Genomic DNA, 26365 nt, shown 5'->3' with positions numbered 1-26365 from the left:
CAGCCTCCCTCAGGGGGGCCCCTTTGGCGCGGCCACCCCCTCCAGCAGTCTCCCTTCTACAGTGCACACCTGACTGAGCTAGTCCCTGGTCCTCAGTAAATAGCCCACCTTTTCACCGAGGTCTACAAGGATGTGGAGATCTGGCCTCTTCTTACCTTTTCAGCCACATTAACCCTTTATCACTGTGAGTCCCAAACCTTCTGTCTTACCTGTATGCCTTTGATCGGGTCCCCCCTCTATCTGGAATGCCCTTCCTTCCTCCTCCCTAAGACTCAGTCCAGATCCCTCCTCCATGAGGCCTGCCCTGATTTCCCCACGCAGAGCAGACCTTTCCTACCTCTGTGCCCCATATGGCCCTGGGCTCACTCCATGGACTGCCCGTCATACTTGATTGAACGTAACTGATTTTGGCTTCTGTCTCCCCCCGGGCAATTGGGTTCCCAGAGGGCAGAGTAGTAGGGTTGCCAGATAAAACACAAGATGACCAGTTAATTCTGAATTTCAGAGAAACAAGAAATCATTTTCGGCATGGGATAGACTTATACTAAAACATTATTTGTGGTTCATCTAAATTAAAATTCAATTGGATAGCCTGTTGTTAATCTGACAACTCTACAGGTGGCCACCATTCACGGAGTACTTCTGGTATGCTGTGATATTGATGGGCAGGTTCTTATTGGATGCCCTAACTTAGGTCCTATTGTCATTCCCATTTTGCAGACAGGCAATTGAGGCTCAGGGGCTGTGACTTGATAAAGGTCACACAACTGGTAAATGGCACTCGAGTGTATGTTTGTGATGCAGGGCCTGGTGCATGCAGTAGACACACAGGAAAGCCCATCCCCTGTCTTCACTCCTGGAGCTTTCCTGAGGTCCAGCTAGCAGCTGTCTCTGCCCCTCATCCCTGTTCCCCAGCTGCTGAAGAGGAGTCCTACCTGGGGAGCTGGGAATCAACCCCATAAGGTGGAGTGCTGCTGGAAAACAGGGAAGTTGGCCCCGCCACTGATTGAGCCTCGGTTTTTCTGACTTCGTGATGGGGTGGACAGCCCAGGGCGCAGTTACCATAGTTGGACACTAGGTGGAGACACAATCCAGGCCCAGACAGGAGCTGGCCACCGCCGTCCACAGCGGGTCTCAGAGGCTCTGGCTGAGTCCCACTGTGCTGCATCAGCCCTCCGTGGCCCAGGAAGTGCGCCTCTTCACCTGACTAAGCGTCTTCCCATCCATCCGCCTCCCGATCCATCCACTGGCGACATCAGTCGCACACTCTCCACCAATGTCCATGCACACCCTCCCTCCCTCATCCCATTGCCAGCCCAGCTGTCCATTAACAGGGGCACCAGGCCACCCAGTCCTCCTCCATCTGCCCACTCACCCACCCTCTTCTCACCCCTGACATGACTTGGTCCCTTCCCCTCACACACCCCTTGGACCTTCCTCCCTGTCCCTAAAACCCTGGTTCCTGTCCACTCCCCTGACCCCCGTCCCTCAGGCCAACTGCAGCCCTCCTGGGCACCTCCCTGCTCTCTCCTTACTCCTGACATGGGCACCCCCACCCCAGACACAGAGCTGCCATTTTTCTGGGCCTGATGCCGAGCGCGGCACTTCACGCATTTGGGGTGGAACAGGGACCATGCCTGGCTGCCCCTCCGTTTCCCGACCTGAGTCAGGGGAGTGGTGCTCACGAGCTGACATGGCACCCGGCGACAGAGACTCACCCACACGCCTCTTCCCAGGAACACTCTGGCTTGCAGCCACCAGCCTCCACACCCCAGTGCCATCCTGCCCCCCACCCCCACACATTCACATACCGATGTGACAGTAACAGCCTGCTTAATATTTCATGACCGACACTCAGTGGCCTGAATTATTCACCCTGTAACCAAGGCACAGTGAGTGCTGGGGTCCTGGGGATCAGAGGCTGAGGGGGCCACCACCCAGGACCCACTGAGATCTCTGCGGGGAGGCCTGAGGCAATGTACAGAACTTGGGGTACCAGATCTGCCAGGAGCCCTGCCCCCCCTAGCACCCCCTGCTTGGCAGATGTCTGGGATCCAGGGGTGTCCAGCCAGCCTCAGAAGGTCTGAGAAGGTCTGAGAAGCTGGTACAGAGCAGGACCTGAGCAGGAGGGTGCAGTCACGGCCACAACCTCCTGCTGGGCCAGTGGCTGCCCCCCCACCTGGAGTCCCTGGGACAGAGGAAGCGCTCCATACGTGCTCCAGCTCATCGCCATTCCTATTAGTATTTCAGCCTCTCTGTTCTGGGAGCCACAACCTCCAGCCCGGGAGGCCCCAGCACCATGGGGCAGACAGATGGGCCAGGGTGGGAAAGGGGGTCCTGGCCTTGTTACCCCTTTCTACTTTGGCCTGAGGCAAGAAGGGCAGGGCCCCCCCCCCGAATGCTCACTGGGGGGAGATTATAAAACCATGGATTGGGACGCCTGGGTGGCTCAGTCGTTAAGCGTCTGCCTTCGACTCAGGTCATGATCTCAGGGTCCTGGGATCGAGCCCCACATCGGGCTCCCTGCTCGGCGGGAAGCCTGCTTCTCCCTCTCCCCCTGCTTGTGCTCTCTCTGTCAAATAAATAAAATCTTAAAAAAAAAATGGATGAGCACATGGAACAAAATCAATTCATTTGGATGGAGAGAGAGATGAATTTATAATAGTAGTCATAATAATAATTGATAACAGTGATAGTAGGTACCGTTTATCGAATGATTGATCTGTTTCAGGCACTGTGATGAGCAGACCACATGCTGTCTCATCTAGTCCCCTCAGGGACCTGACGGGATAAGTGCTGGCATTTTTCCCCTTTTCAGTTGAGGAGACTATGTACAGAAGTCTCAGATCGCTCAGTGAGAGAGGCAGAGAAGGATCTGGGTATAAGAAGGACCTGGGGCGAGAGCCCAGCCCAGCTGTGTCACGGTCTTGCCTCTTGTCTCTGTTCTCAAAGCCACCTGCAGGGTGGGGGCAGTAAGCGTCCATGAGATGTGCTTGGAGAGCCCTCAGCATGGGCCTGTCACCTAGCACAAGGCTGGAGCCTTTGTTATATTTTGGGATCCCTGTGGAGAGTCACCGAGAGGAGAGGAGCGGGGTCTGAGGGTACTTCAGGCCTCAGCATCCCACTGGCTCCAGCCCATCAAGTTCTAGCCAAAGTGACACTAAGGGTGACCATTCCAGTCCCAGCCCCTGCCCTGGCCCTGGCCACCACCCACCACCCTGACTCTTAACTCACTGGGCAGGGCCCTAGTGAGTTCTTAACCTCCTGAGCCTCCGTTTCCATATATGGCAATTGGGCATCATAATTGTCTAGAATCTCCTTGCCTCTTTTAAGGGAACAGAAGATGAAGCTTTGGAAGGTTGCACATATCCTTGGAGGGAAGGCTGCTCTTTGCTTCCTCGTGTGGCGGCCACATCCTGACCAGTCAGCCCCCTCACCCACCCCCTGAGGCCTCAGCTGTCACTCCCCACGACCAACGCCGGGGGTTTCCCATTCTCATCTGACTTGGCCGCTCCCTAACAGGTGCCTCTTCCCACTCTTCTTGGCTTCCTGGACCAGCCGCCAACTCACTGCCAAGCCTCTTAAGCCTTCTTTGCTGGGCCCTGGCCTCCACCTGACCTCCAAACATGGAGATGCCCCAGAGTGTCCTTTCTGAACACACTCTCCCTGCTGGTGAGCTCATCTACTTCCCAGGGTCAAAGGCCACCTGCACCCGATGTGCTTCCTCTCTCCAGCTTGGACCTGGAGTCTACATCCGGTCCCCACCTCTACCCATTGTCCATGTGTGCACTGCCCAGGCCTCTGGAATTTTATGTGCCTGGAGTGGATCTCTCGCCTTCTCCCTCAAACCCTCCTCAGCGTGCCAGCTCCATTCTGGTAAAGGACATCATGCTAACTTCCCTTGCGTGTAGCCCAAGTCCAAATCCTAGGAGTCTTTGGAGACCCTCAACCCTTGACCTCTTTATAGGTCTGCAACTCTCTAGCAACAATCACATAAATCATATCTTTCTTCCTCTCTGGGAAATAGGTGACACGAATGAACTTCAAATAGTAAGCAAGTCACTGCGTGATGATATGAAACAAACATGGAATGCTTGCTGGAAATCTCCGTCCTTTGCCACAAAGGGTTATCTGCCCACGGAACCAGACTCAGGTCAAAGAGCAGCATTTCCAGTGGCCCTCACCTTTGGCAATAATTTCTGCTCCAAGGAAGTTCAGAACGAGGTGATCCCACAAGGATTAGATCTCGTCGTCATGGGGTAAGGCTGCCCTGGATAAAAGTTATGGGTCCTTTGGTGGCTCTACCTCTCTTGTCTTCTAATCGTGCCTCCTAGCTTATTTGAAAAGATCCCAAATTAGGCCTGGCTCAGGGAAGAAATGCAGTCCTTACTTGAGGAAGGTTCTAGAATAGTCAGCTTTACACCCAATTCACCCGCAAGCCTGGAATATTTCCAGAAGCTTACCCTTCCCTGCAACTCTCCCAGACTTTCAGGCCTTCTTTCTGGGCCTCACTGAAGCCAAGCTTTATCCCACCTCTGCGTCTGCCTTTGCTGGTCCTTCTACCTGCAATGCTCCCAGGCCAGATTTTTGCAGGGCTGGCTCCACTTTTGATCCAGGTCTCAGCTGAGCTCCCCTAGGAGGCCTTCCTTCCTTGACTCCCTCAATTTAAAGAAAACCCCACTGGTTTCTACCAAGCTGCCCCGTTTTGCTTTATGGCACTTGTCACTGGAGTTATCTTGGGTACCTATTTTGTTCATTACAGGGACACATGTCATGAGGCTGCCACAGGACAGGGCAGAGCGGTGAAAGGAGCAGATCCCTGCCATCCCAGAGCTTGGTTCCACCGGGGCCCGGCTGGCAAACCAACACACACGCACATAAGCAAGAACTTCTCTGAACATGGCACGTGCTCTTGATCTGTCCCCTTGTTTGCCCTGGGAGCCTCCCTGGAAGTTTGCTCCAAGAAGCTGGGAGGGCTCACTACCTCCCAAGCACCGGTGGGCCGCCCAGTTGCTAGCTATTGAGTAACTGTGGGGGTGAGTGAGACGGGCAGCGAGACCAGGGGCCCTGTGCTGTCTCCTCACACATGGCCTCAGCTGGTCCATTTGCCAGATGGGCCAGGGAGGCTCAGCAGGGAGCTCCATCTGAGGTCACCCACAGTGAGATGCACGCAGAGCTGGACAAGTCCCAGGGCTTCCAGACTCCTCATTCATTCAACAAACACAGTGTGTCAGGCACGGGGCGGCAGACGAGGTCTGCTCTCATTAGCTGGGGAGACATCATAGGAGAATGCCCCAGGATGCACGGAGTGTAATGCCAGGGGTGATAAGGAGGCCAGGGAAAATAAGGCAGTGTGAGGAAGAGCGGGAGCTGGGGGGTGTGCATGCTGCTGGGCAAGTTACAATCTGAAGGAGGCTCTGGGCAGGACTTACTGCGGAGGGGAGGTGGAGCAAAGCCTTGAGGGAAGGGAGAGAGCAGCTGAAGGGCTCTCTGGGGAGAGTTCTAGGCAGCAGGAACAGCCCCTAGGAGGTTGGGGGGTACCAGCCTGTGGTAGGAGCCCAAGGAGGCTCTGGAGGCGGAATGGAGTGGGGATGGGGGAGCCTCGCAGGTGAGGCATGGGGGCAGGCCAGAGGGAGGAGGGCCCCCAGGCCATTAGAAGGAAATGACCTCCCCTATCAGTGAGCAGGGAGCCTGTGGGCAGTCCAGGGGTCTGATTTGCGTTCTCAAAGGTGGGCAGAGCTGGACGGGAAGAGGGCCAGGGTCAGGGGAGACCTGAGAGATTAGGAACTGGAGCAGGAGTGGGAGACAGGCCCGGAGAGAGGGTACAGTTTCATCAAGGCCACGCAGGGGGCCCGGGGGACCTCAGCTGCTCAGTCAGCCTCTGTGAGGTGCTGTCTGTCCCTCAGTTAGCACCCGCAGCAGGGACATCTGTCTGGCTCACTGATTTATCCCTGGCCCTTAGAATATTGCCTTGCGCAGAGTAGAAGCTCCATAAAGATTGGTTGAATTAGTCAATCTGTAACCTGGGTTACTTATAGAGCTACTGCCTGGGCTGGTTATAAGGCTCAGATGACCGGGTGGTGCTATGCACTTAGTAAGCACTCAGTAGGTAGGAGCTCATCCGAGTTTATCCTGACTCCTGGCCAGGGCATTTTCCAATCTCTGTCCCAAGGCAGGGCAGGCCTCAGGCAAAGGAGATACTTGCAGAGAGGTGCAGCTGATACGGATCTTAGGGCAGACTGATTTTCCAGTTTGCTATGAAGGGCAGAGCACAGGGGCCCCAGAAGAAGGAAGAGCCCGGAGCCCCTCCATCATTCTCCCCAGCCTTGAAGCTCGAGCCCAGGGGTCTAGGCCGAGCCTGGGGCTCCCCTCCAGCTGCACAGACCCCAAGTAAGCACACGATGGGCCCTGGCATCCTGCCGGCAAGGCGGTAAGGAGCTCCGAGGCTACCTGCTCCTCGCCCCTTCTCTGTCTGCCCTGACTGGAGGTCTGGATACCTGGCTCCCCTCCACCAACCACGAGTGCTCCTGGCCAGGAGGGCCGACCCCACTGACTCCATCTCCCTGAGACCCAGGGCCTGAAACAGCCCCAGCCCAGTTCCTGTCAGCCTCCATGCCGCCCACTTAGGGACCCTCCTTCTGCAGGGAGGATCCCCATGGGGCAATAGCCCCAGAGGTCACTGTAGCAACTCCTCCACCTCTGGAAGGATTTGCCCAATGGATGGGGATAGACTGGACAAGGGGCAGGTGGGTGCAGGGTGTTCCTGCAATCTCAAGCCTCTTCTAACACCCCAAGGTGCAGCCTGGCCCGAGCAAGCCTGCCCCCCACCCCCCGCCTTGGTCCAGCCCTCCAGCCCCTCTGCAGCTTGTCATTGCCACGGCCCACAGCCTCCTGGGGCGGGATCGAGTTTCTCACTGGTAGATCGGGGAGCCCTTCCTCCCTCACCGACTGCCAGGGAGAGCTGAGGCCTTATGAATAATTCACCATGCCTCACAGCAGGTCTGGGAGGCTCACGAGAGTGAAAGCGTGGGCCACAGCCTCCACAAGCAGGCTGCCTGGGTCCCCAGATTGAGCCCTGCGGCCTGGGGCAGCCTGAGCCTCTGCCCTCTCCATATGCAGCCTTGGGGTTCCCAGCCTTAGAGAGCAGGAGTCTCTACCCCCAAGACAGGAGGCTACATGGGCATTGGCCTCCAACTCCCAGAAGGCCCCACCCCAGTTCCCAGCCGCCCCCTCCTGCCTGAGCCCAGCCTGGCAACCTCACAAAAGCACCTTCTTATCAGCCAGGTCACACGCTGCAGCGGGAATGGGCCCAAGTCTTCTGACCACCTCTGTGAGATTCATAGAGGCCTCTGAAGGGCTGACGGCTCATCAGCCCAGGCCACCTGGCCTCAGAGGTGGCATCAGGGCCCAGTCACTGCCAGCACCTGGCATGGCCTGAGAGGGGTCAGGGTTCCCACGGCACAGCTAGTCTTCCTAAGGCTGGGATCCCAGCTTGTGCAGGGCTCTGGCTCATCCTAGGCCCCAGGCTTTTCAGCGAGGAAGGGTTCAGGGGCAGCCTGGGGCTTCGCCCCTCCCCTTCCTGCCCAAGTTCCTCATCAGCACTTCCAGGGGTGGGCTTGGAGTCCTGTCTCAGTCTACACCATTTGGGCTAAGTTGGCATCGCCATTAGCCTGGCTTTGGGGGGCCCGTTACGTGTGATGGGGAAGGCTTATGGGAGCAGAAGGGTCACCACAGGCCATCCTCCCCTCTGAGGACCTCGGTGTCCTCTATGTGAAGTGAGGGGGTGGGACAGGGGCATTCGAGTCACCACAGTGGGGCTGCAGGCCTGTCTCAGGGGCCACTACCTGGCCTCAACCTGGAGAGTCCGAGTCGGGAATCTGGGACCAAGCCCGCCAACCGTGCTGACGGTGTCAGGTCGGGAGCCTGCATCTCGGGGGGCCTCCTACTCTAAATCACTGCCTTCAATGTGCCCCAAACCCTAGCTTGTCCGGAGCGAAGAACTCCTGCCGAAGTGCCACCAAGTGGCCTCTGGCGGGGATGGCTGTGAGGAGAACCTCTGGCCCTTGTGGCACACCTGCAGGGCTCCCACTAACCAAACCCGGGAACTCCCTGCTCAGCAAGATGACTGCAGGCCGGCCTGGGGGCTCTCAGCTGCCCTTCATCACCCCAGGGTGCCTGGGCCCAAGAGGCTGCCGGCTGTAGCCACCCTGCCACATGTCCCTGGGGCCAGGCTGGCCTCCTGCCTGCTCCCTGGGAGCCCGGGCCCTGCAGGCGCCCACAGGCCTGGAGCCAGTGGTGAGCACTGACCCCCTTACCTCGTGGCTGCTCTCCTCCCGCGGCTCGGTCTTCTGTCACCACTTAATGTCCCAGGCTCCCACTTGGACTGACAAAGGTCACCGGCCAGAGCCCCCATTCGTCAGGTGGGGACTACTGTCCCACTCCCTCAGGCACTCCCCCAGGACCCCTGTGTCCTCTCAGATGCACCTAAGACCTGGTTCCCTCCCTCCCCCAGGACCCCCCAGGATTTCCCTGCTCTACATTGAGCCCCATTCTTCCCCATGCTCACACCCCACCCTGGGGAGCTCCCAGCCCACTGCTCAGCTGCTTTCTCAGACCTGCCACTCAGGCTGAGGACCCTGGGAGATTTGGGGGCCCCACCTCCCCTGCTAGAGGGAATGGGCTGAGGGGTCACAGGAAATGACAAGTTGCTCTCTGGGTGGTCTAGTCAGCAGGCTGTGGGGCTAGGAGGTGGGGTGGGGGTTCTGGGCAGCAGGTCCTCTCCCTTCACCGCTCCTCCTCCTTCTTGACTAGGGGTCTAGGAAATTCTCCCATATCTTCACTCCTACCCCTGATTTAAAGATTTTTATTTAGCTATTTATTTGAGAGAGAGAGCGAGAGCAAGCGAGAGAGAACACGAACGGGGTGAGGGCGTGAGGGGCAGAGGGAGAAGCAGGCTCTCCACTGAGCAGGGAGCCTAATGAGGGGCTCGATCCCGGAACTCCGGGATCATGACCTGAGCCCAAGGCAGACACTTAACCGACTGAGCCACCCAGGCGCCCCTCTCCTATCTCCCATTTAAGATGGTCCTGCAAATTGGCACAGGCCAGAGCTCAGGAGAGCCACCTGCTGCAGGCTGGAAAGCTTCCTGGAGAGGAGCAGGTGATCTTGGCCCGCATGCCCAGCCTCCCAGGTGTAGCCGCGTGCTGGGCACAAGAGCATCTGCCTGCCAAGCTCTGGGGCAAGTGGCTGTGGCCAGCCTTCCAGGAAGGGAACAATTTCAGCTTGGGTGGGAACCATCTCTGGCCAAGGGGATGGCCCAGAAGCAGAAATTCTCCCGGAATGCTGGAGGGGCAGATTTCAGGCATTCCCCAGAGCCCTGGCCCACACCACCCAGAAGACAGGCAAGGAGGGGTGTCCTTACTCAGGATGGTGCCCGATGAGAAGCCTCAGGGAGGGGAAGTCTCCTTTGGCGGCAGCATAATGCGCAGGCAGAGCGCCTGTTTCTGTGGCCACGGCGGGGTCCGCACCGCCATGACGCAGCAGCCAGTCCACCAGCTCAGGGTGGCCGAAGCGCGCAGCCAGGTGCAGGACTGTGGCACCAGAATTGTCTTTGTCCTGTGGGAGAAGAGCCCGTTAGTCCTTCTTGCATCCCACCAGCCGCGGGGGCCGTTCTGTCCTTGGACCCCTGACTGGCCCTCTTTGAACCGTGCTGGGCTTCCCGAGGCCTGCAGGTCATGACGGAAAGGCTCGCGTATAGTAGGCTTTTAGGACATGGCATTCTTGGGCTCCCTGGCAACTGTCACCCAGATGCTCAGGGAACACCTGAAGGAGTGAGCGAGGGTGGCTGGGGCGGGAAAGCTGGGCTGTTGTGGTGGTACCAGGCTAGCCTCAGGATTGTGGGGGCACCCCCTGCGTCTAACCCTCGGCCCCTTCCTCTCCCTCTCCCCCTCCCCAGGTGTCACCTGAAAAGAGGTCTCCAGGTTGGTGGACCTCCAATAACTCAACATCAGTGTGGGGAATGGCCCCTGCCTGGGCCCCCAGCAGACTCCCTGCTCCTGGCCCAGGGAACAGGCTGTGTTCTCACTCTGTGGAGGAGGAAGCTTCTGGGCACTGGAGGCAGGGCCTGGACAGTCAGCCAATGGTGGTCGGTGTGGACTAGTGGCAGCCCCTGGGAGGGGCTTGGGCTAGACCCTCTCCCAGGCACCCCAGAGGGGGCAGGCCGATGGTCTGGGCCCCAAAGTACCAAGTATGTCATCCATGACCATCCAGGTGTGTGTGTCTGTTGCAGGAGGGGGCTGGCAGGTGCTGCCTACATTACCTGGGCAAGGAGGAGAATCACAGAGAACCCACAAGTCTGGACTCAGAGGCTGGCAGGTCTGGGTGAGTGGGCACCAGTGTGGGAACAAGCACGAGTTCCCAGAGCCAAGCAGGTGGGATAATGGAGAGGTGGGCAGGGACACAGGGATGGGGCAGCAGTGGGCGGGGGCATGGTTTACTAGGATCAGGGAAGGGAAGCCCCTCTGCCCACAGAGAGGCACTGGGGGAAAGGTGTGGCCAAGGCGGCTGGAGGAAGGTGAATCTCAGAGGCTCCTGAAAAACAGGTGAGAGGAAAAGAGGGGACAGAGGGGACAGGGGCCTGGAGCCACGACTAGTAAGTCATCAGTCAGGCTACGGGGGTGGCTGTGGGGCTAAGAAGGAGGCAGCCAGAAGGTGAGGCAGCTGAGGACAACCCTGGGACTCCTCTGTGCGCCGAACGCCTAGTCTATCCCCCTGAGCCCAGACCTCTGTGAGGGTGGGGAGGGGGCAATAAGGAGAAGACCCAGGCCTATGGGCTTGGCCTGTCCCCAAGGCTCTAACAGCTGTGTAGGCCCCAGGAGCCTCACGTGCTGTGGCCCGCACCCTAAAGCTGCTTATCGCTGGGCTGAGCAGGGCTGGGGATCGAGGTCATCCTCTCCACAGACACACTTCCGCCCTGAGCTTGCTGGGGCTCGAGGGAGGGAGACTTGATAAGCTGGGCACAAGGCCACCTGTTCCCCCACCTCCTCTGCAGTGGCTAGGGAGGCTTCCGGCCAAGCCTGGACATTGGACATTAGCATGCCACCCCCCAAATGAGTGGGCGCAGACCATGTGCCAGGAAGTCCTGATAACAGAGCCAGCCAGGAGATAAGGGGTGGCCATCTCCCAGGAAGTGTCAGAAGAGGGACCTTGCCATCCTGAGAGCGAAGTGGGGGGATAGGGTCTGGTCATCCTTAGGGTACAACCAACCAGCTCAGAGTCACCCCTGCCTCCTCTCCTACATCCAGTTAGCCCAGCGGTCTTGCTAAGTGGAAAGTCAGTTCTGGTTCCTTCCTCCAGTTGCTTTTCCCCCACAACTAGGATATCATCCAAATTCCTAAGCCCAGCCTCTGGTGGCTTCTCTCCCCTCCCCCCTCCTTGCTGATCCTGCCACAGGACAAGAATGTGTACGCCTCAGGGCTTTGCACTTCTTGTTCCTTGTGCTTAGAACTCTCTGATCAGCACCTGGCCACCTCCTTCTCATCATCCAGGACTCCCCATAGAGGTCACTCACTCCTCGCCACCTCGCCCAAGGAGCTAGCTCTCTGACACCCCTCCACCACAAGGCCTGGCAAGACTGACCCCGGGGTTGCTGTCCACTGCCCCCAGGGCCTGGCAGCTCCGGGAGATCAGGAGCACACCTGAGTCCCCAGGCCTAGTACCTGTTGGATGCTCTATTGCCCACAGGAGCAAGCAGGAGAGCCACACATCAGAACCTGAGTTGCCCCACCTCCAGCTCAGGAGGGACCAGGTTTATATCAGCCTGGGGGTCACTGAGCGAGACCAGGCGGGTCTCAGGGCAGGAAGACTCAGGCTGGGCTGGAGAAGCAACTCACAGCTGGAAGGCAGGAAGGTGCTGATGTCCCAGGGTCAGCTAAGGTCCCGGGGAGGCCTCATTTGCCACCCCCATCACCCTTGCCCCATGTCCTGGCCTTGGGGACACCTGCGTCTGGGCCTGGGGTGGACTGTAGGACTTTGCCCACCCCTCTTCCAGACCTAATCCCAGAAGATCTGAGCTTCTGATTCTGTGCCCCGCCCACTCTCCAGGACTCCCGTGGATCAGTGCTTTGCTTCTCCCCCCACCCCCACCCCCATCTCCCATTCCGGCTTAAATACTGGCGCAGGTAAGCCCAATTCCCTCCGGCTCCCCATTACCCAGTGCTCTTCTAGACAGTGGCCCCAGCTTGCCGGGGCGTCTTCCCCCGGGCACTGTCGACCTGGGGAACCCACCGCACCCCAAGCCCTCTGGAAGGAGCTCAAAAGCAAGCTCATTCGGGAGGTGCCCAATCTCACCCACCCGTGAGCCACGGGGTAGAGGCTCTAGGCCAGAGCTCTCACCGGGGGAGGAAGCCGCAGGGCGCGCAGTGAGCGGCGCAGACCCACCTGCACTCCGCAGCCGCCCTGCGAGAGCAGCCACTGCAGGCAGGCGAGGTGGCCAGTGGCGGCGGCGTCGTGGGCCGGCGTGGCGCCGTTGCGCGCGCGGGCCGCGGCGGGCAGGGCGGCCTCCTCCACCAGGAAGCGCAGACAGTGCAGCTTGCCGGCGCGGGCAGCGTGGTGCACCGGCAGCGCGTCCAGCGGGTCCCGCAGCGAGGCCTTCAGCAGGCCGGCGGCGTGCAGGGACTTGAGCACGTCCAGGTCGCCCTGCCGCGCCGCCTGCAGCGCCCGCTCCAGGGCCATGGTGCCGCCCGCGGCGCCGCGACCCCCCGCTCAGCGCGTTCCCCCGGGCGCCATGCACCTGTCCCGGGGCAGCGGGAGAGCCCGCGGCGCGGCCGTCGGGGCCCTGCGGCTCGGGGAGGCGGAGCGGCTGCCTGCCGGGTCTCTGGCCCTCACCGCCTCGGCCGCTCCGCTCCGCCTCCGCCGCGCTCTGGGCCTGGGGGCCCCCGCGGGCGCCCGGCTTAAGCCTGGGGCCCGCCCCCCGCGCCGCCTTAGCCCCGCCCCCGCCGCGCCGCCCCGCGGGCTGCGTGGCCGCGCCGAGGGCCGGACTCCGGCTAGGACGGCAAGTGCGCCCGGGGACTTCTCTCCTGATTTAGCTCACGTATAACAGAGACCGCGGAGGGAGGCCAAACGGTTCGAATTTGAGAGCCGTCCAGGCGCTGGCGAGTGGAGCCCCCAAACGAATTAATTCATCAACCCAGTGCCCACGACATGCTGTTCCAGGGCCTGGGGACACAAGCCAGCAAACAATTACTCTCTGCCATTGCAGAGAGTGACGAGTGTCACCAGAACAGGAATACGGGGTTAGAGAGAGAGTTGTAGGCACTGCGTGGGTGGTCAGGGAAAGGTGCCTCTGAGGAGGTGTGGTGGGCTGGGCTTTGAATGGTAAGAAGGGGCGTTCCAGGCAGACCAGACTGCAAGGGCAAAGACCCTGGGGCAGGAACAGGCCACACAAGTCCCTGAGGGGCTCTGGGTCTGTGCCAAAGTGGGTGCAACAGGTGCTGGGCCCTCAGCCTTCTGCGGTTCCTCCAGGCCCCAGAGCCTCCTGGAGGCAGGAGAAAGAGGAGGAAAAGGCAGGAATGCCTGGGACACTCAGGTTTCTGGATCCAGAGGCTGTGGGGCTCAGAGAGCACCCAGAGCCTCTGTCTGGGGTGGGGAGAGTCAATGGTGAGCTTGAGGGCCTGGGGCTGGCAAACAGGGAGAATGGAAAGTAGGAATGCAAAGGCTGGGGGCAGTGGGGAGATGCACCAGAGCAGTCACCCAGGGAGCAGAGCCAGGACCCTGCTCTGAGGGCTCAGGAAGGTTCCAGGACAGCAGCGGGGCGGGAGAGAACACACAGGGGCCAAACCAGCCTAACTGCATAGCCTGAAGCCTTTCATGGGAGCTGGAGGGAGGCACAGTCATGGACAGGAGGAGGAACTGCCAGAAGGCGGGGGCTGCGTAGCTCTGGGAGCACAGTCAGCGCGCCCTGTGAAGTTGAAACAGCCTGTGTCCTTCCTCGCCCTCCCCCACCTGCCCACTGGAGCCCTGTGAGGGCCTGGCCCTGGGCTGTTTCACCCAGCACCTAGCCAGCCCCAGCTCAGGGAGGCCTGAGCTGTAGAAATGCTATAGAGTGAGCCTGCTTTCTAGAACAGTGGGAGTCCTATTGCGGGCCTCCGGGTCTGCCACCTGGTGGCGCTGTGCACTATTGCCTCCAGGGCTCCAAGGTGCCCCGATTAACCAGGGCTGCTGTGCCTGCACAGCCTGGCAGGTTGCCACCCACTTCCCAAGGGCCAGAATAGCCTTGCTCTCTCCATGGGACCTGTGACAACTGGGCCTGGGACCCCTACCCAGTGGTTTGTGGACAAGGGGAGGGAGGAGTCTTATCCTGGAAGCCGCCATGCTTCAGTGGGCTCTTGATGTCCACTAGAGCTGCCCTTCTCTGGCACACCCAGGAGCAGGTACACCGTGGGCCCTACACGTGGCAGGGGTGCTGTGAAGACAACGAGCTAAAACAGCTTGTCTTTGGTGCCCCTCCCCTGTGCCTCCTCTGTGACTAAAAATCCTTGCAGTTCATGTTCTTCACTCCCACGGTGGCTCCCTTGGTCCTGGACACCCTCATGTATCACATGGTTTTGTCATTTGGGGGCCAGATGGGGGTAATGTGCTGCCGCTGGGGCAGCAAGGCAGAGGAGACACCCCGAGCCTCTTCCGCCATAGATAGGTCACCTGTGAGCAGCTGTCCTTGCTGACTGGCTGACCGTCCTCTCAGACTCCTCTCAGAACACTGCCCACACTCAGGCTGAGACCCAGGTCCTCTGGGCTCCCCTGGGTCCACCAGGTCCAGCCCAGCAGCCCTAGAGAGTCCAGGCCAACAAGAACACATTTATGGAAGCCCTACTGCTTCCCAGACACTATGCTAAGCTTCACCTGCATATGTATATATATATATATATATATATTTGAGCCTAAACACAGAGGCATTTATTGTTAGAAAGGGCAAATCTTACACTCAACTGGGTTGTTTTTTTTTTTTTTTTTCTTCAGCTAAGACAGCAGAAGAGATGATTTATTGTACACGTGTTACATCCAGCCACAAATGAAAACAGAATTAGTCCCGAAAGTCACAGGTCCAGGGCAAAGGACCAAAAGGGACTGTTTTGGTATGAACAAGGCAGGTCTCTTCAAAGGTGGTCGTCGCGATCAGATGGCGATGGTGTAGAGCCCTTGAATCAAGCTCTAGAAAGTAGGCATGCAGTCCAACAATTGGTACCAGCGCCCCTGGCCTCTGGCTTTCCTTCTTTCTGCTCCTGTGGCTCCATGGGTGCACAAGTTAGCGGTTTACTTGGACCTCTGCCTCATCTTTCTTCTTTTACGCTTCAGCCTGCGCATTCGCTTCTTCCTCCACTTGGCTCTCATGGCGCAGAACGTTTCCAAGAAGATGGCGCTAAGGCCGAGAGAGCCTGGGTTGGTTTTTTTTTTTTTTTTAAGATTTTATTTATTTGACAGAGAGAGACACAGCAAGAGAGGGAACACAAGCAGGGGGAGCGGGAGAGGGAGAAGCAGGCTTCCTGCCGAGCAGGGAGCCCGCCGCGGGGCTCGATCCCAGGACCCTGGGGTCATGACCTGAGCTGAAGGCAGCCGTTTAATGACTGAGCCACCCAGGCGCCCCTCAACTGGGTTTTAACATCAAGGCATGAGAACAGAGATGCCCTGGCCTCCACAGGTCTTTGGCTCCCTCCAGTGCAGGGCTCAGTTCCACCAAGACCAGCTTGACCACAACCACTGTTCCCTCATCCCAGCAGCAACAGTTCAAGTCCCTCCCTGTTACCCAGCAGCTGGAGGGGACAGAGTATGACAGATTCTGGAATGCCATCTGCCGGAGCCCCACCTTCTCTAAACTTCTCTAAGCTTCAGGGAAACAGGAAAAAGTCCCAACAGTCAAACTGCATTTTCTGCAAAAGTTGGAGGGAGGTTTGTGACATTCCTTTGCTCAACAAACAAAACAAAATCAACTGATTTGGTGAATTGATGCTGCAGAAGGATCTTGGAAGAATCAGGGAGCCCCCCTGGGGAATGATGGGCAGGGAGAAACCCCAGGCACAGGAGTCCACATCAGAACCTCTGCTCAGAAGCTGGGGAGGCAGAGGGGCCAAGCCATTGAGGGAGGCGCTCCCTCCCCGGTTGTCCCAGGATTGTCTCTGGTCCCCAGTGCCAGGGCCCCAGATAGGCCTCAGTCCTCGGTCGCAGGTGAGGGAATGAGCTGCAGCTGGAAGTTCTCTTTCCAGAAGACACTGTTAAAAGCAAGGCCACTTTGCGAGCCAATGACCTGCCTTGTAGCTGGTCCCAGGAGAGTTCTGTGAGGAGAACCAGCCTGGAACTTCCTCGTAGAGATGGCAAAGCTGATCAAATGCTTGGATTTGCTGTGGGCCCAGGACAGGTTCTGAGGCTGCCTTCTTAGCAGCAGGATCTGCTTTGGATGCATGACAAGATGAAGGTGTATTTACCTGGAATGGTGTTGTCATTTGCAGACTGCCCACCTGTCTGCCCATCAGTTTCTGTGATGCCCGCTTCATTAGCAGACAGAATGAGTGACACAAATGGCCACGGTGAAAGGCAATAATTTCATCTTCACCTGCATATTTGATCTCTACAGTGACACTATGAGAGGGGTACAACCACTATCCCCATTTTGCAGCTGGGGAAACTGAGGCACCAGGAGATTTGTTTGTTTCTATTTTTTAATGTATCTTGCCTGAGGTGACACAAATGCTTAGAGCACCTCCCTGTCTCCTCCAGATGTCAACTCCGTCCCCACCAGGATGCCTCCTCTCATCCCCCTGCTGGGCTCAGACCCTTCACCCACCCCATTCAGACCTCTCCCCCCAACTAAAGGGCAGGAACCAGGGGTGGAGTGTATCCTCACTGTACCCTTCCCTAAAGCCTGCACCCCCACACTCTGCCCACTCAGCTGTCTTACCTGTTTCCCTGATTATAATACTTCCTCCAGGTAATCAACAAACCCTCCAGAATCCTTTGATGGAAGGGAAAGTTGGGACCACCTAGTCAAAGACCTTCACAGCAAGGGAAAATGGAGAAGAAATTTAAAATTTGGAGGGGCGCCTGGGTGGCTCAGTCGTTAAGCGGCTGCCTTTGGCTCGGGTCATGATCCCAGCATCCTGGGATCGAGCCCCGCATCAGGTTCCCTGCTTGGCGGGAAGCCTGCTTCTCCCTCTCCCACTCCCCCTGCTTGTGTCCCCTCTCTCACTGTGTCTCTCTCTGTCAAATAAATAAATAAAATCTTTAAAAAAAAAATTTGGAGTAACTGTCACCGAAAAGGGCGTTTGCTTCCCTAACCCCACTCTCCTGTGGTCCACAGGCATGGAGGGGGATGTTCTAGGAGGACTCTTCCTCCCCAGACCTTTCCCTCAGGAGCTAGCATCAGGGTCTCTCAGCAAACATGCAGATGTTGGTGTAGGGTGGTCTCGTGGGCACAGAGCTAAGTCAGCCAGCATGTGTGTAGTGAGAGGGAACACGTGAGGCAGTAGTGATCCACTAAGTAATCCACAAAGTCCTTTTTGGAGCACTTAAAGAGCAATTCGTTACCTTGGAGGAGGCTGGCCCATAGCTACTCTGGGCTCAGTGATGCCAGAGGGACAGGGGCTCAGACATTCCCAGGCCTTGCTGGGCCAAATGTATTGAATGTTTTATTCTCATAATTAGACACTGTTATGGGGATTAATTGAAGTGAGTGCTAAAAGGTCGTTGGCATACAGTACATGCTCCATAAACAGTGGCCAGTTGGTCCTTTGAGTGCCACAGACCGGGATGGGTGGCCTGAGTTCCCGGTCACCCCGACTGCTCCGGGCCCCTCCCTGATAGCCATGCTGGTCGTCTCAGGCCCTGCTGGGGGGCATGGGGTAGGGGGACTTGGAGCGAGCGGTGGGGGTGTGGTGCGGAGGCGGGGTTTGGGCGGCACGAGTGGGGGGAGTCGTCCAGCACCCTGGACAGCGCCTGCCGGCTCCGAGCCAGGGTACCTCCTCTCGGCCGCTCTCCGTGGGTCCCGCCCACCATCCGCCCATAGGTCGGCCCCGAAGTCCTCAGTGCTGGCTGCCGGGCTGTCCGTTGCCCCGCCAGCCGGTTGAGGGAGGGCAGCCCGGAGCAGATGGGCGGGGGACGCCCAGCCAGTTTGGTACAGCAACGGCCACGCGGCGCGGAGGCGGGCCCAGCGGACCGCTGGGGCCGAGGCGGGCAGCGGGGAGCAGGGACTCAGGACCGCCCCGCCCCGCTCGTCGCGTGCGCTCCGACTGTCCCGCGGGTAGGAACCCGCAGCTGGAGCCAGTAGAAATGAAAATGAGCCCAGGGCTCCTGGATTGCCTCGTCTTCTCTGGGCCTCAGTTTACCCATCCAAAACTGAGCACGGGAGAACACAATGATTCCTAACTTGGTGAACCGCTGGAAGGTTCTATGGAGTGACTAGAACCAGGGCAGGCAGTTCAGCGACCAGCCAGTTCCCAGCGGCTAGGGCCCGAGCAAGTCGACACTTTACTCGGTGTCCTCTTCCAGCTCGGCCCTTCAGTCCGCAGAGCAACTCGCGGGGGGAGTCCCTTCCCTTGGCTAGAAACCTACGTGGGGGCTCATTGAGGCCCGGGCCTCGGCGGCTCTGCCGCCGCTGGGTCCCCCGCCCCGGCGTAGGGCGGGGCTCAGAGGAGGCGCTGAGCTCGAAGGGCAGTGCTGGTCGAGGAGGAACGGCAGGCTGAGCGAGCTCGGGGCAGCCAAGGCTTCGATGGCGCCCACACATACCCCTGCAGGGGCTCGGGTGCGCCCCCGGCCCGCGACCCCGCCGCAGATGGGATGCGGAGGCCAGGAGCGGCACCTCGGGGGCTCCGCCGTCCCCGTCCCTCCCCTACCCGGCGAAGGAACAAAGGCGGGAGGTGGGACCCGCAGGCAGCCAGACTCCGTGGGGAGGGATGGGGCGGGGCGGGGCGGGGCGGGCGACACCGCCTTCTTAAAGCCGGGCGGCTGGCGAGGTGTGCACCTCTCCGGCGCCGGCTCCTGCAGCGCGCGGGGCTTCCCCTCGGGCCTGGGTCTGTGCTCCGTGCCCGCGCGGGCACAGGTCTCCTACACGCGGGGCCCGCAGCGGCGCCGCTTCCCCGCCGAGCATGGGGCTGCCTCGGAGAGCGGGGGACCCGGCGGAGCTGCGCAAGGTAGGAGCTGGGGAGTGAGGGCTGAGCGGCCGGGGCGGGGACCGGGACTGCGACCCGCGTAACCTCGGCCTCGGCGCCCGTCCGCAGAGCCTGAAACCGCTGCTGGAGAAGCGCCGCCGCGCGCGCATCAACGCAAGCCTGAGGCAGCTCAAGGGGCTCATCCTGCCGCTGCTGGGCAGGGAGGTGGGTGCCGCGGCGCGCGGGGCCGGGGTGGGGGCACCGGGCGCAGCGCGAGGAGGGCGGGTGGGCTGAGGGGCCCTTGCCCAAGGAGCCGGCGAGGGGGCTCCGCGCGGCGCGGGAGGCCGAGCCGGAGTGGGGCTGGCGCCGAGGAGCCGCCCCACCCTGGGCCACGGGCGTCCGACACGCAGGCAAGAGACTGGTGCTCACGGCAGTCTGCGGGAGATCTGTCTCGTTTGTCTGTGTCTCTGCCCCTCTCCCTCGTGGCCGGGCGCAGAGCTCCCACTACTCGAAGCTGGAGAAGGCGGACATCCTGGAAATGACCGTGCGCTTCCTGCAGGAGCTGCCTGCGTCCTCCTGCGCGGCCACAGCGCCTAGTGAGTGGCCCGCCCCGCCGCAGCCCTGCCCCACGCCCGCCGCCCCGCACCCCACCGCGCGCCTCACGCCTCTTTCCGTCCGCAGCGCCCTCGGACAGCTACGGTGAGGGCTACCGCGCCTGCCTGGCACGTCTGGCCCGCGTGCTGCCCGCCTGCCGCGTCCTGGAGCCCGCCGTGAGCGCCCGCCTGCTGGAGCACCTGCGGCGGAGGGCGGCCGGCGCCACCCCCGACGGTGCGCGCGCTGGGGACTCCTGTGGCGCGGCCGCGCCTTCCCCGCCGCCCGCACCTGCGCCTGCGCCGCCTGCGCCTCCCCGCGGCCCCGGCCTCTGGAGGCCCTGGTAGCCCCCTCGCCAGGCCACGGACCCCGCTGACTGCAAGAGACCGAGAGCGCCAGGCAGACTGAGGAAACTCGTGGTGCCGGCTGCTCTTTCCGCACGGGGGACCAGCTCAGCACCCACCCCCAGGCTGGAACCCCGATGTTTGTGATCTGTGTGGCCGACTGAAGGCGGTGGGGGCTCAGCTCGAGGAAATAAGGAGAGCAGCCTAACCTCTTGCGTGTGTCTGGGCTGGAGAACGGGGCAGGGGGCTGCAGGGGAGGAAGGAGCTCCCCTCCTCAGCTGCTGGAAGTGGCTCTAGAACTGGGCCCCAGCACTGGCACCAGCCCAAAGGCTGCAACAGGAGCTCACCGGAGCCGGGTGCAGTCCTCTATTCTGACTGGTCGCTGCCTCCTTACAGCTCAGCCTGGGCACCTCTGGACACGCAAGAGCAATGGCCTGAGGGGCTCTGCGGGCTGGGCAGCCATCACCCCGACTCCTGGGCTCTCCTGTCCTGCACTTGCATTGATAGGGACAGGGTGCAGCCAGGGCTAGGACTCTGTGTTGCTGGGGGTGAAGGCATGGTAAGATGGCCTTGGGAAGGACTTATTTCCCCAAGCATTCAGTGACCACCTATGTACCACACACCAGTCTAGGGGGCCTTGGGGTATGCGGAAGGGGTGGGATAAGAAGGGTGCCCTGTGGCCTCAAGGAAGCTTGAGTCAGTGCCAGTGTGAGGTGAGCAGGCCTATGTCCTGGAGCGGCAGAAATTCCATTTACTTGCAGATAACAGCAAGTAAAGGAACAGGAAACACCTTTCCTGTCAGGACAGGTTACCGGAAGCCACTTGTTTCTCAGACTTCTTTTCCCTCTGCCCAGAAGCAAGGGGAGTCTGAGGAGACTCAGGGAAGGGCGTGTGGCCCCCAGGCTTGGGTGCCCAGGAGAAGGCAGGGGCACCTGCGGCCTGCTGGTCACGCTCCTGGTTCACGGGGCTTCGCTGAGCACTCCAGGGAGGTTGGGACTCCCAACAGTCCCCAGTCCAACATCCTGAGCAAGGGACCAGGGCACTAGGGACAAGAGGAACTGATGGGGTGGGGGTGTTCGCCAGATCCAAGTATGTCACAAAAACCCCTGGTGACCTGGGCACTGATTTGGGTGGCCAGATGTGGGACGCTGTGGGCGTTATCGAAGGAGTCAATGTTAAGACAGCAGGGGAGCCCCCAGCAAGGTGTGCTGTCCTTTGTCCTCGCAGACCCAGCTGGCTGGACTGTAAGCTCCTGGAGGGCAGGGCTAGGGCTGAGCCTACCTCTGTGTCCCCACGGAACTCAGCACATGGTAGCTGCTCAATAAATATCGTGAGCTAACAAACAGGTGATGTTGCTGGACCATAGCTGTATTGAACCCTTTTGCCACAACTCCCACCCCCAGGCCCTAATGTCACTTTGAAACTCTTTTCCACCAAAGCCTGTGTATCCGGAGGACAAATGTGGGGGAGGGTGGGGAGAGCAGAGAGAGCAGTGTCTGCTTGCTTCCTTGCTTCCCCCATTCCTGAGAATGTGAGCCTGCTCTCCTGAGCTGCCTGGAGCAAGTGGGGGAGGGACAGGTAACCTACACGCCCACACCCACCACAGAAGGTCAAGTTTCCTCTCTGGGGTGAAGGACTCCGCCTTGGGCACACACTGAGCAGGCTCCTTTTTTCCCTAATAAATAAGAGCTTTCCATACAGGTTTGAACTCTGTAAGAACTGATCCACCAGAGGCCCCTTTCCTCCTTTGGGTCATATTTGCCTCTTCTTGCTTCTGAGCCCCTGACTCCAATCAAGCTGTATTACAAGCAGTCAGGGAGGATGGGAGTGTAGACAGGGCAGTGACTCAGGATCAGGCGTTCCAGGGAACCTGAACCAGGGGGCCCCCCGGGCCCTGGTAGGGAGCTGAGGCATGCCCAGGTGGGTGAGGTTCTGGGCTGGCAGCGAGAAGCCGGTTTCCCAGCAGGGATGGGCAAAGAGCTGCCCAGAAGTTCTGAGCTGGGCTTATGAAATAGGGAGAACACCGGCCTCCTCCACGGGACGCCTGAAAGCACCTCCCCAGGTGTCCTGAAGGCGAGTCCAGGGCAGTGCAGGCTTTTTCTATGTGGGAGGGAGGCTGCCTCACTTGGGGGCATTTCGTGAGCTTTAACAAGGCCCACATTGTGCCCGTTGGCCAGCTCTTATGATGCCCTCTGCTCTGGTCCCATGACTGAATCTAACTCTCGAACTCTGTCTGGTTATCACGCTTGGTTGGAGAAAAGGCTCCTGTGTCTCTCATAAACCTGTGGGTGAAATGATCCAATGACCAGAGCACTGAGCTGTCTGGGAAACTCAGGCTGGGGCCAAACCCCACGTGCCCCCCCGGCACCAGTTAATTTGGAAAGGTCAAATCTCAGCTTCCATGAGTGAGGATAAAGAGCAGGTTGCCAAGGAGGACTCCTTTAATAAACATTTGCAAATTGCTCTTCTCTGCCTGTGACTACCAGACTCTGCCAGTGAGTCTCCCACTTGTTTCCCTGTAATAGGATCAGAAGGAACATAGCCTGTGGGGAATGTCTGGAAAAATGTGCGGCTCTGCAGAACCCCCCTCCCCGTCATGCTTTGGGATGACCACGCTGGAGACAGCGATGGGACAGAGGGAGCTTCCCCATCATGTGCAGCTACCTCCTACTTGAAATATCAACATGCGGCCGTATTTACTTATTAAAAACACACCAGGTTGCTATAGATGTCCCAGAGAAGAGCTAACCCAGCCAATGATGTTTTTTCCCTGGGTTTTACTTCGTGCCTGGCTGCTTACCAGTGTGGCTGTGTCTCAGGGTACTGACCGAGTACCTGGGTGTGCGTGTGTGTGTGTGTGCGTGTGCGTGTGCGTGTGCATGTGTGTCCCTGCACAGCCAGGTGACTGCCCTGCAGGGAGCTGCCTGGGCATGTGATATGGAGGAGAAGGCTGCCACCCACTGAGGGTTCCCAGTGAGCAACTAGTTTCACTCTGGGTTTTGAGAGGGCCTGGCAAAGCCCCAGGCGCTTCAGGCAGCTATAATGAAACTTTGAATGGTTTCAGGGGCGTGAGAAAGGCACTTAATGGGCACGCCCAACGTGCACGTGTGGTGTCTTGTCACTGAGATCCATTGTAGGGCAGGAGGGAGCAGGGGTCCATTGGCTGGTCACAGGAGCCTGCTTTGGGAGGCAGGGTTCCCTGGCCTGCGGGTTAAGAAAGGGGATTCCAATCTGAATGTGTGCCCGCTGCTGGTTCTCTGGTGGAGGCTGGGTCCAGAGCCACCTGCCATGGTGTTTGGTATATTACAAACCTGAGGGAGAATGGAGCCAAGTTCTTAAAGAACAAAGAACCACTCTAGACCTCAGAAATCAGAGGCAGATCCAGGTTTTGTGTGGATACATTCTAATATAAAATTATGAATACAGACTTGGTGTGAAAATAAATATTCAGAGTGAAAAAGTAAGTCACATCAAGCTAGTGGTGCTTGCAGATTGATGTCTATGCTTTTGGTTTCTCTTTAAGCAATTCATCAGACACACTTCCTGGTGACAACCCTGGCCTTTCCTCTGTTCCAGAACATTCTACCACGTTATGCCCTTGCTTGGGAGCAGATCCGAGCTTAAGCTTCATCAGTCTCCTGGTAAATTCAGAATGGACGCTCAATGCTCAAATTTAAGAGTCCAGAATGCTCAAATGATAATAACAAGGTAAATGCCTTCCATTTGCTGCACCCATTCATTACAGGCTATTATATTACAGGATATATATTTACACAAACATTTACTGCATTTATGACACTTTTTTTCTTTACCTCTTTCTGGGAAGCTTGTGAAAAGCAGATTTCCAGGTCCCACCTCCGAGGGTTCTGATTCCCTGTGTCTGAGTCGATAGCCTCACCATACACCTGAGGCCAGGTTAGTCTGCTCTAACAAAGACACCGCCTCTGAAGATGGTGGGTGCCAAGGGCTGGGGGAAGGGAAGAGGGAGGTAGTGTTCAGTGGAGACAGAGATCCACTTTTCAAGATAAAGAGTCTTGGGGATAGGTGGTGTTGGTGGTTACCTTAATAAGGTGAATGTACGGGGCACCTGGGTGGCTCCGTCGGTTAAGCGGCTGCCTTCGGGCCAGGTCATGATCCCAGGGTCCTGGGATCGAGTCCCACATCGGGCTCCTTGCTCAGCAGGGAACCTGCTTCTCCCTCTCTCTCCCTCTGCTTGTGCTCTGTCAAATAAATAAAATCTTTAAAAAAAAAAATAAGGTGAATGTACTTAATGCCACTGAACTGCACACTTACAAATGGTTAAGATGGTAAATATTATGTGTATTTTACCACCAAAAAAGAAGAAGGAGGAGGAAGAGGAGGGAAGGGGGACAAGGAGGAGAAGAAGAAGGAGGAGGCAGAGAAGAAGGAGAAGAAAAGAAGGAAGAAGAATGAATGAATGAATGAAAAGAGACCATATCTGCAATGGGGCTACTACTTGATTAAGTTTGCAGTAGGTTGTTCTAGAGGATCCATGGTTTTCATAGTAAGTAGACTGGTCAATTAAATTAAGCTACGATAAATGGTGTGCCTGGCTGCCTCAGTCAGTAGAGCATGTGACTCTTGATCTCAGGGTTGTGAGTTTGAGCCCCACGTTGGGCAGAGAGATAAATTAAGCTATGATGCATCTTCTAGGTCTTTTAAGAGTGTCATAAATTTTTGCCACTTTGGGGATCTAGACTGTTTTGATTTACTATCCTTGTTGGGGGCAGAGTTTTGCACTTTTTTCTCTTTTATTTTTTGACCATTTTTAAAAATTGAAGTATAATTGACATACGGTATTGTACTAGTTTCAGGTGCACAGTATATGATACAACAATTCTATATACTCCTCAGTGCTCATCTTGATAAGTGTCTTAATCTCCTTTATCTATTTCACCCATAGCCCACCCACCTCCTCGCTGACAACCACCAGTTTGTTCTCTGTATTTAGGAGTCTGGCTTTTTGTCTCTTGTTTTCTTTGTTTATTCATTTGCTGTGTTTCCTAGATTCCATATATGAGTGAAATCATACAGTATTTGTCTTTCTCTGACTTCTTTTGCTTAGCATTATACCTTCTAGATCCACCCATGTTGTCACAAATGGCAAGATCTCATTCTTTTTTATGGCTGAGTAACATTCTATTTATATCTGTGGTATATATATATCTCACATCTTTTTTTTTTTTAAAGATTTTATTTATTTGACAGAGACACAGCAAGAGAGAGAACACAAGCAGGGGGAGTGGGAGAGGGAGAAGCAGGCTTCCCGCTGAGCAGGGAGCCCGACGCAGGGCTCGATCCCAGGACTCTGGGATCATGACCCAAGCCGAAGGCAGACGCTTAACGACTGAGCCACCCACGCGCCCTACACCACATCTTTTTTATCCTTCTTTGTCATCTTTATCGATGGACCCTTGGGTTGCTCATGTATCTTAGTTATTGTAAATAATGCTGCAGTAAACATAGGGGTGCATATGTCTTTTCAAATTAGAGTTTTTGTTTTCTTTGGGTAGATACCACAGTGGAATTACTGAATCATATGGTAATTCTATTTTTAATTCTTTGAAGAACCTCCCTACTGTTTTCCACAGTGGCTGCACCAATTTGCATTCCTACCAACAGCACAATTTGCCTCCACGTCCTTGCCAACGCCTGTTGTTTCTTGTCGTTTTGACTCTAGCCATTCTGACAGGTGTGAGGTGATGTCTTATTGTGGTTTTGATTTGTATTTCCCTGATGATGAGTGATGTTGAGCATTTTTCATGTGTCTGTTGGCCATTTGTATGTCTTCTTTGGAAAAATGTCTATTTGTGTCTTCTGCCCATTTTAATCGGACTATTTGGTGGTTTTTTTTGGTGTTGAGTTGTATAAGTTCTTCCTATATTTTGGATAGTAACCCCTTGTTGGATGTATCATCGGCAAATATCTTCTCCCATCCAGTAGGTTGCCTTGTTGTTTTGTTGATGGTTAACTTCGCCAAGCAAAAGCTTTTTATTTTGATGTTGTCCCAATAGTTTAATTTTGTTTTTGTTTCCCTTGTCTGAGGAGACAGATCTAGAAAAATGTTATGGCTGATGTCACAGAGATTACTGCCTGTGTTTTCTTCTAGGAGTTTTATGATTTCGGGTCTCACATTTAGGTCTTTAATCCATTGTGAATTGATGTGTGTGTGTGGTGTGAGAAAGGGGTCTAGTCTCATTCTTCTGCCTGTAGCTGTCCAGTTTTCTCAGAGGTTTGCATATTAAAAAAAAATAATTTGTTAAAAAAAAAAAAAAA

General features: G+C 57.3%; 2 protein-coding genes across 5 annotated transcripts in view; one reads left to right on the top strand and one right to left on the bottom strand.

The window, feature by feature from the left end:
- Nucleotides 1–12732, bottom strand: part of ESPN (espin) — a 29758-nt gene extending 17026 nt beyond the window's left edge. For all 3 annotated transcript variants that reach the window (XM_021683391.1, XM_044913861.1, XM_044913862.1), the window contains exons 1-2: nucleotides 12439–12732; nucleotides 9422–9615 (exon numbers count right to left, since the gene is read on the bottom strand). In XM_021683391.1, the coding sequence (XP_021539066.1) occupies nucleotides 9422–9615; nucleotides 12439–12732 (488 nt within the window). The remainder of the gene's footprint in view (nucleotides 1–9421; nucleotides 9616–12438) is intronic.
- Nucleotides 12733–18993: 6261 nt separating this feature from the next.
- On the top strand, nucleotides 18994–24222 carry HES2 (hes family bHLH transcription factor 2). 2 transcript variants are annotated; one of them, XR_002480003.1, is made up of 5 exons: nucleotides 18994–19175; nucleotides 19263–19358; nucleotides 19630–19729; nucleotides 19815–23776; nucleotides 23895–24222. XR_002480003.1 is itself a non-coding variant. In XM_021684008.1 (4 exons), the coding sequence occupies exons 1-4, from the start codon at nucleotides 19131–19133 to the stop codon at nucleotides 20069–20071; spliced, it is 498 nt and encodes a 165-aa protein (XP_021539683.1). In that variant the 5' UTR covers nucleotides 18994–19130; the 3' UTR covers nucleotides 20072–24222. The 2 variants fall into 2 exon arrangements, 1 of the variants encoding a protein (XP_021539683.1); XM_021684008.1 differs by having other exon boundaries at nucleotides 19815–24222.
- The last annotated feature ends 2143 nt before the right edge of the window (nucleotides 24223–26365 follow it).

This window comes from Neomonachus schauinslandi, chromosome 4, assembly GCF_002201575.2.
Source record: "Neomonachus schauinslandi chromosome 4, ASM220157v2, whole genome shotgun sequence".
In the NCBI taxonomy this organism is placed as follows: domain Eukaryota; kingdom Metazoa; phylum Chordata; class Mammalia; order Carnivora; family Phocidae; genus Neomonachus; species Neomonachus schauinslandi.
The sequence above is the reverse complement of the archived record's forward strand: the minus strand, read 5'-3'. Positions and strand labels throughout refer to the sequence as shown.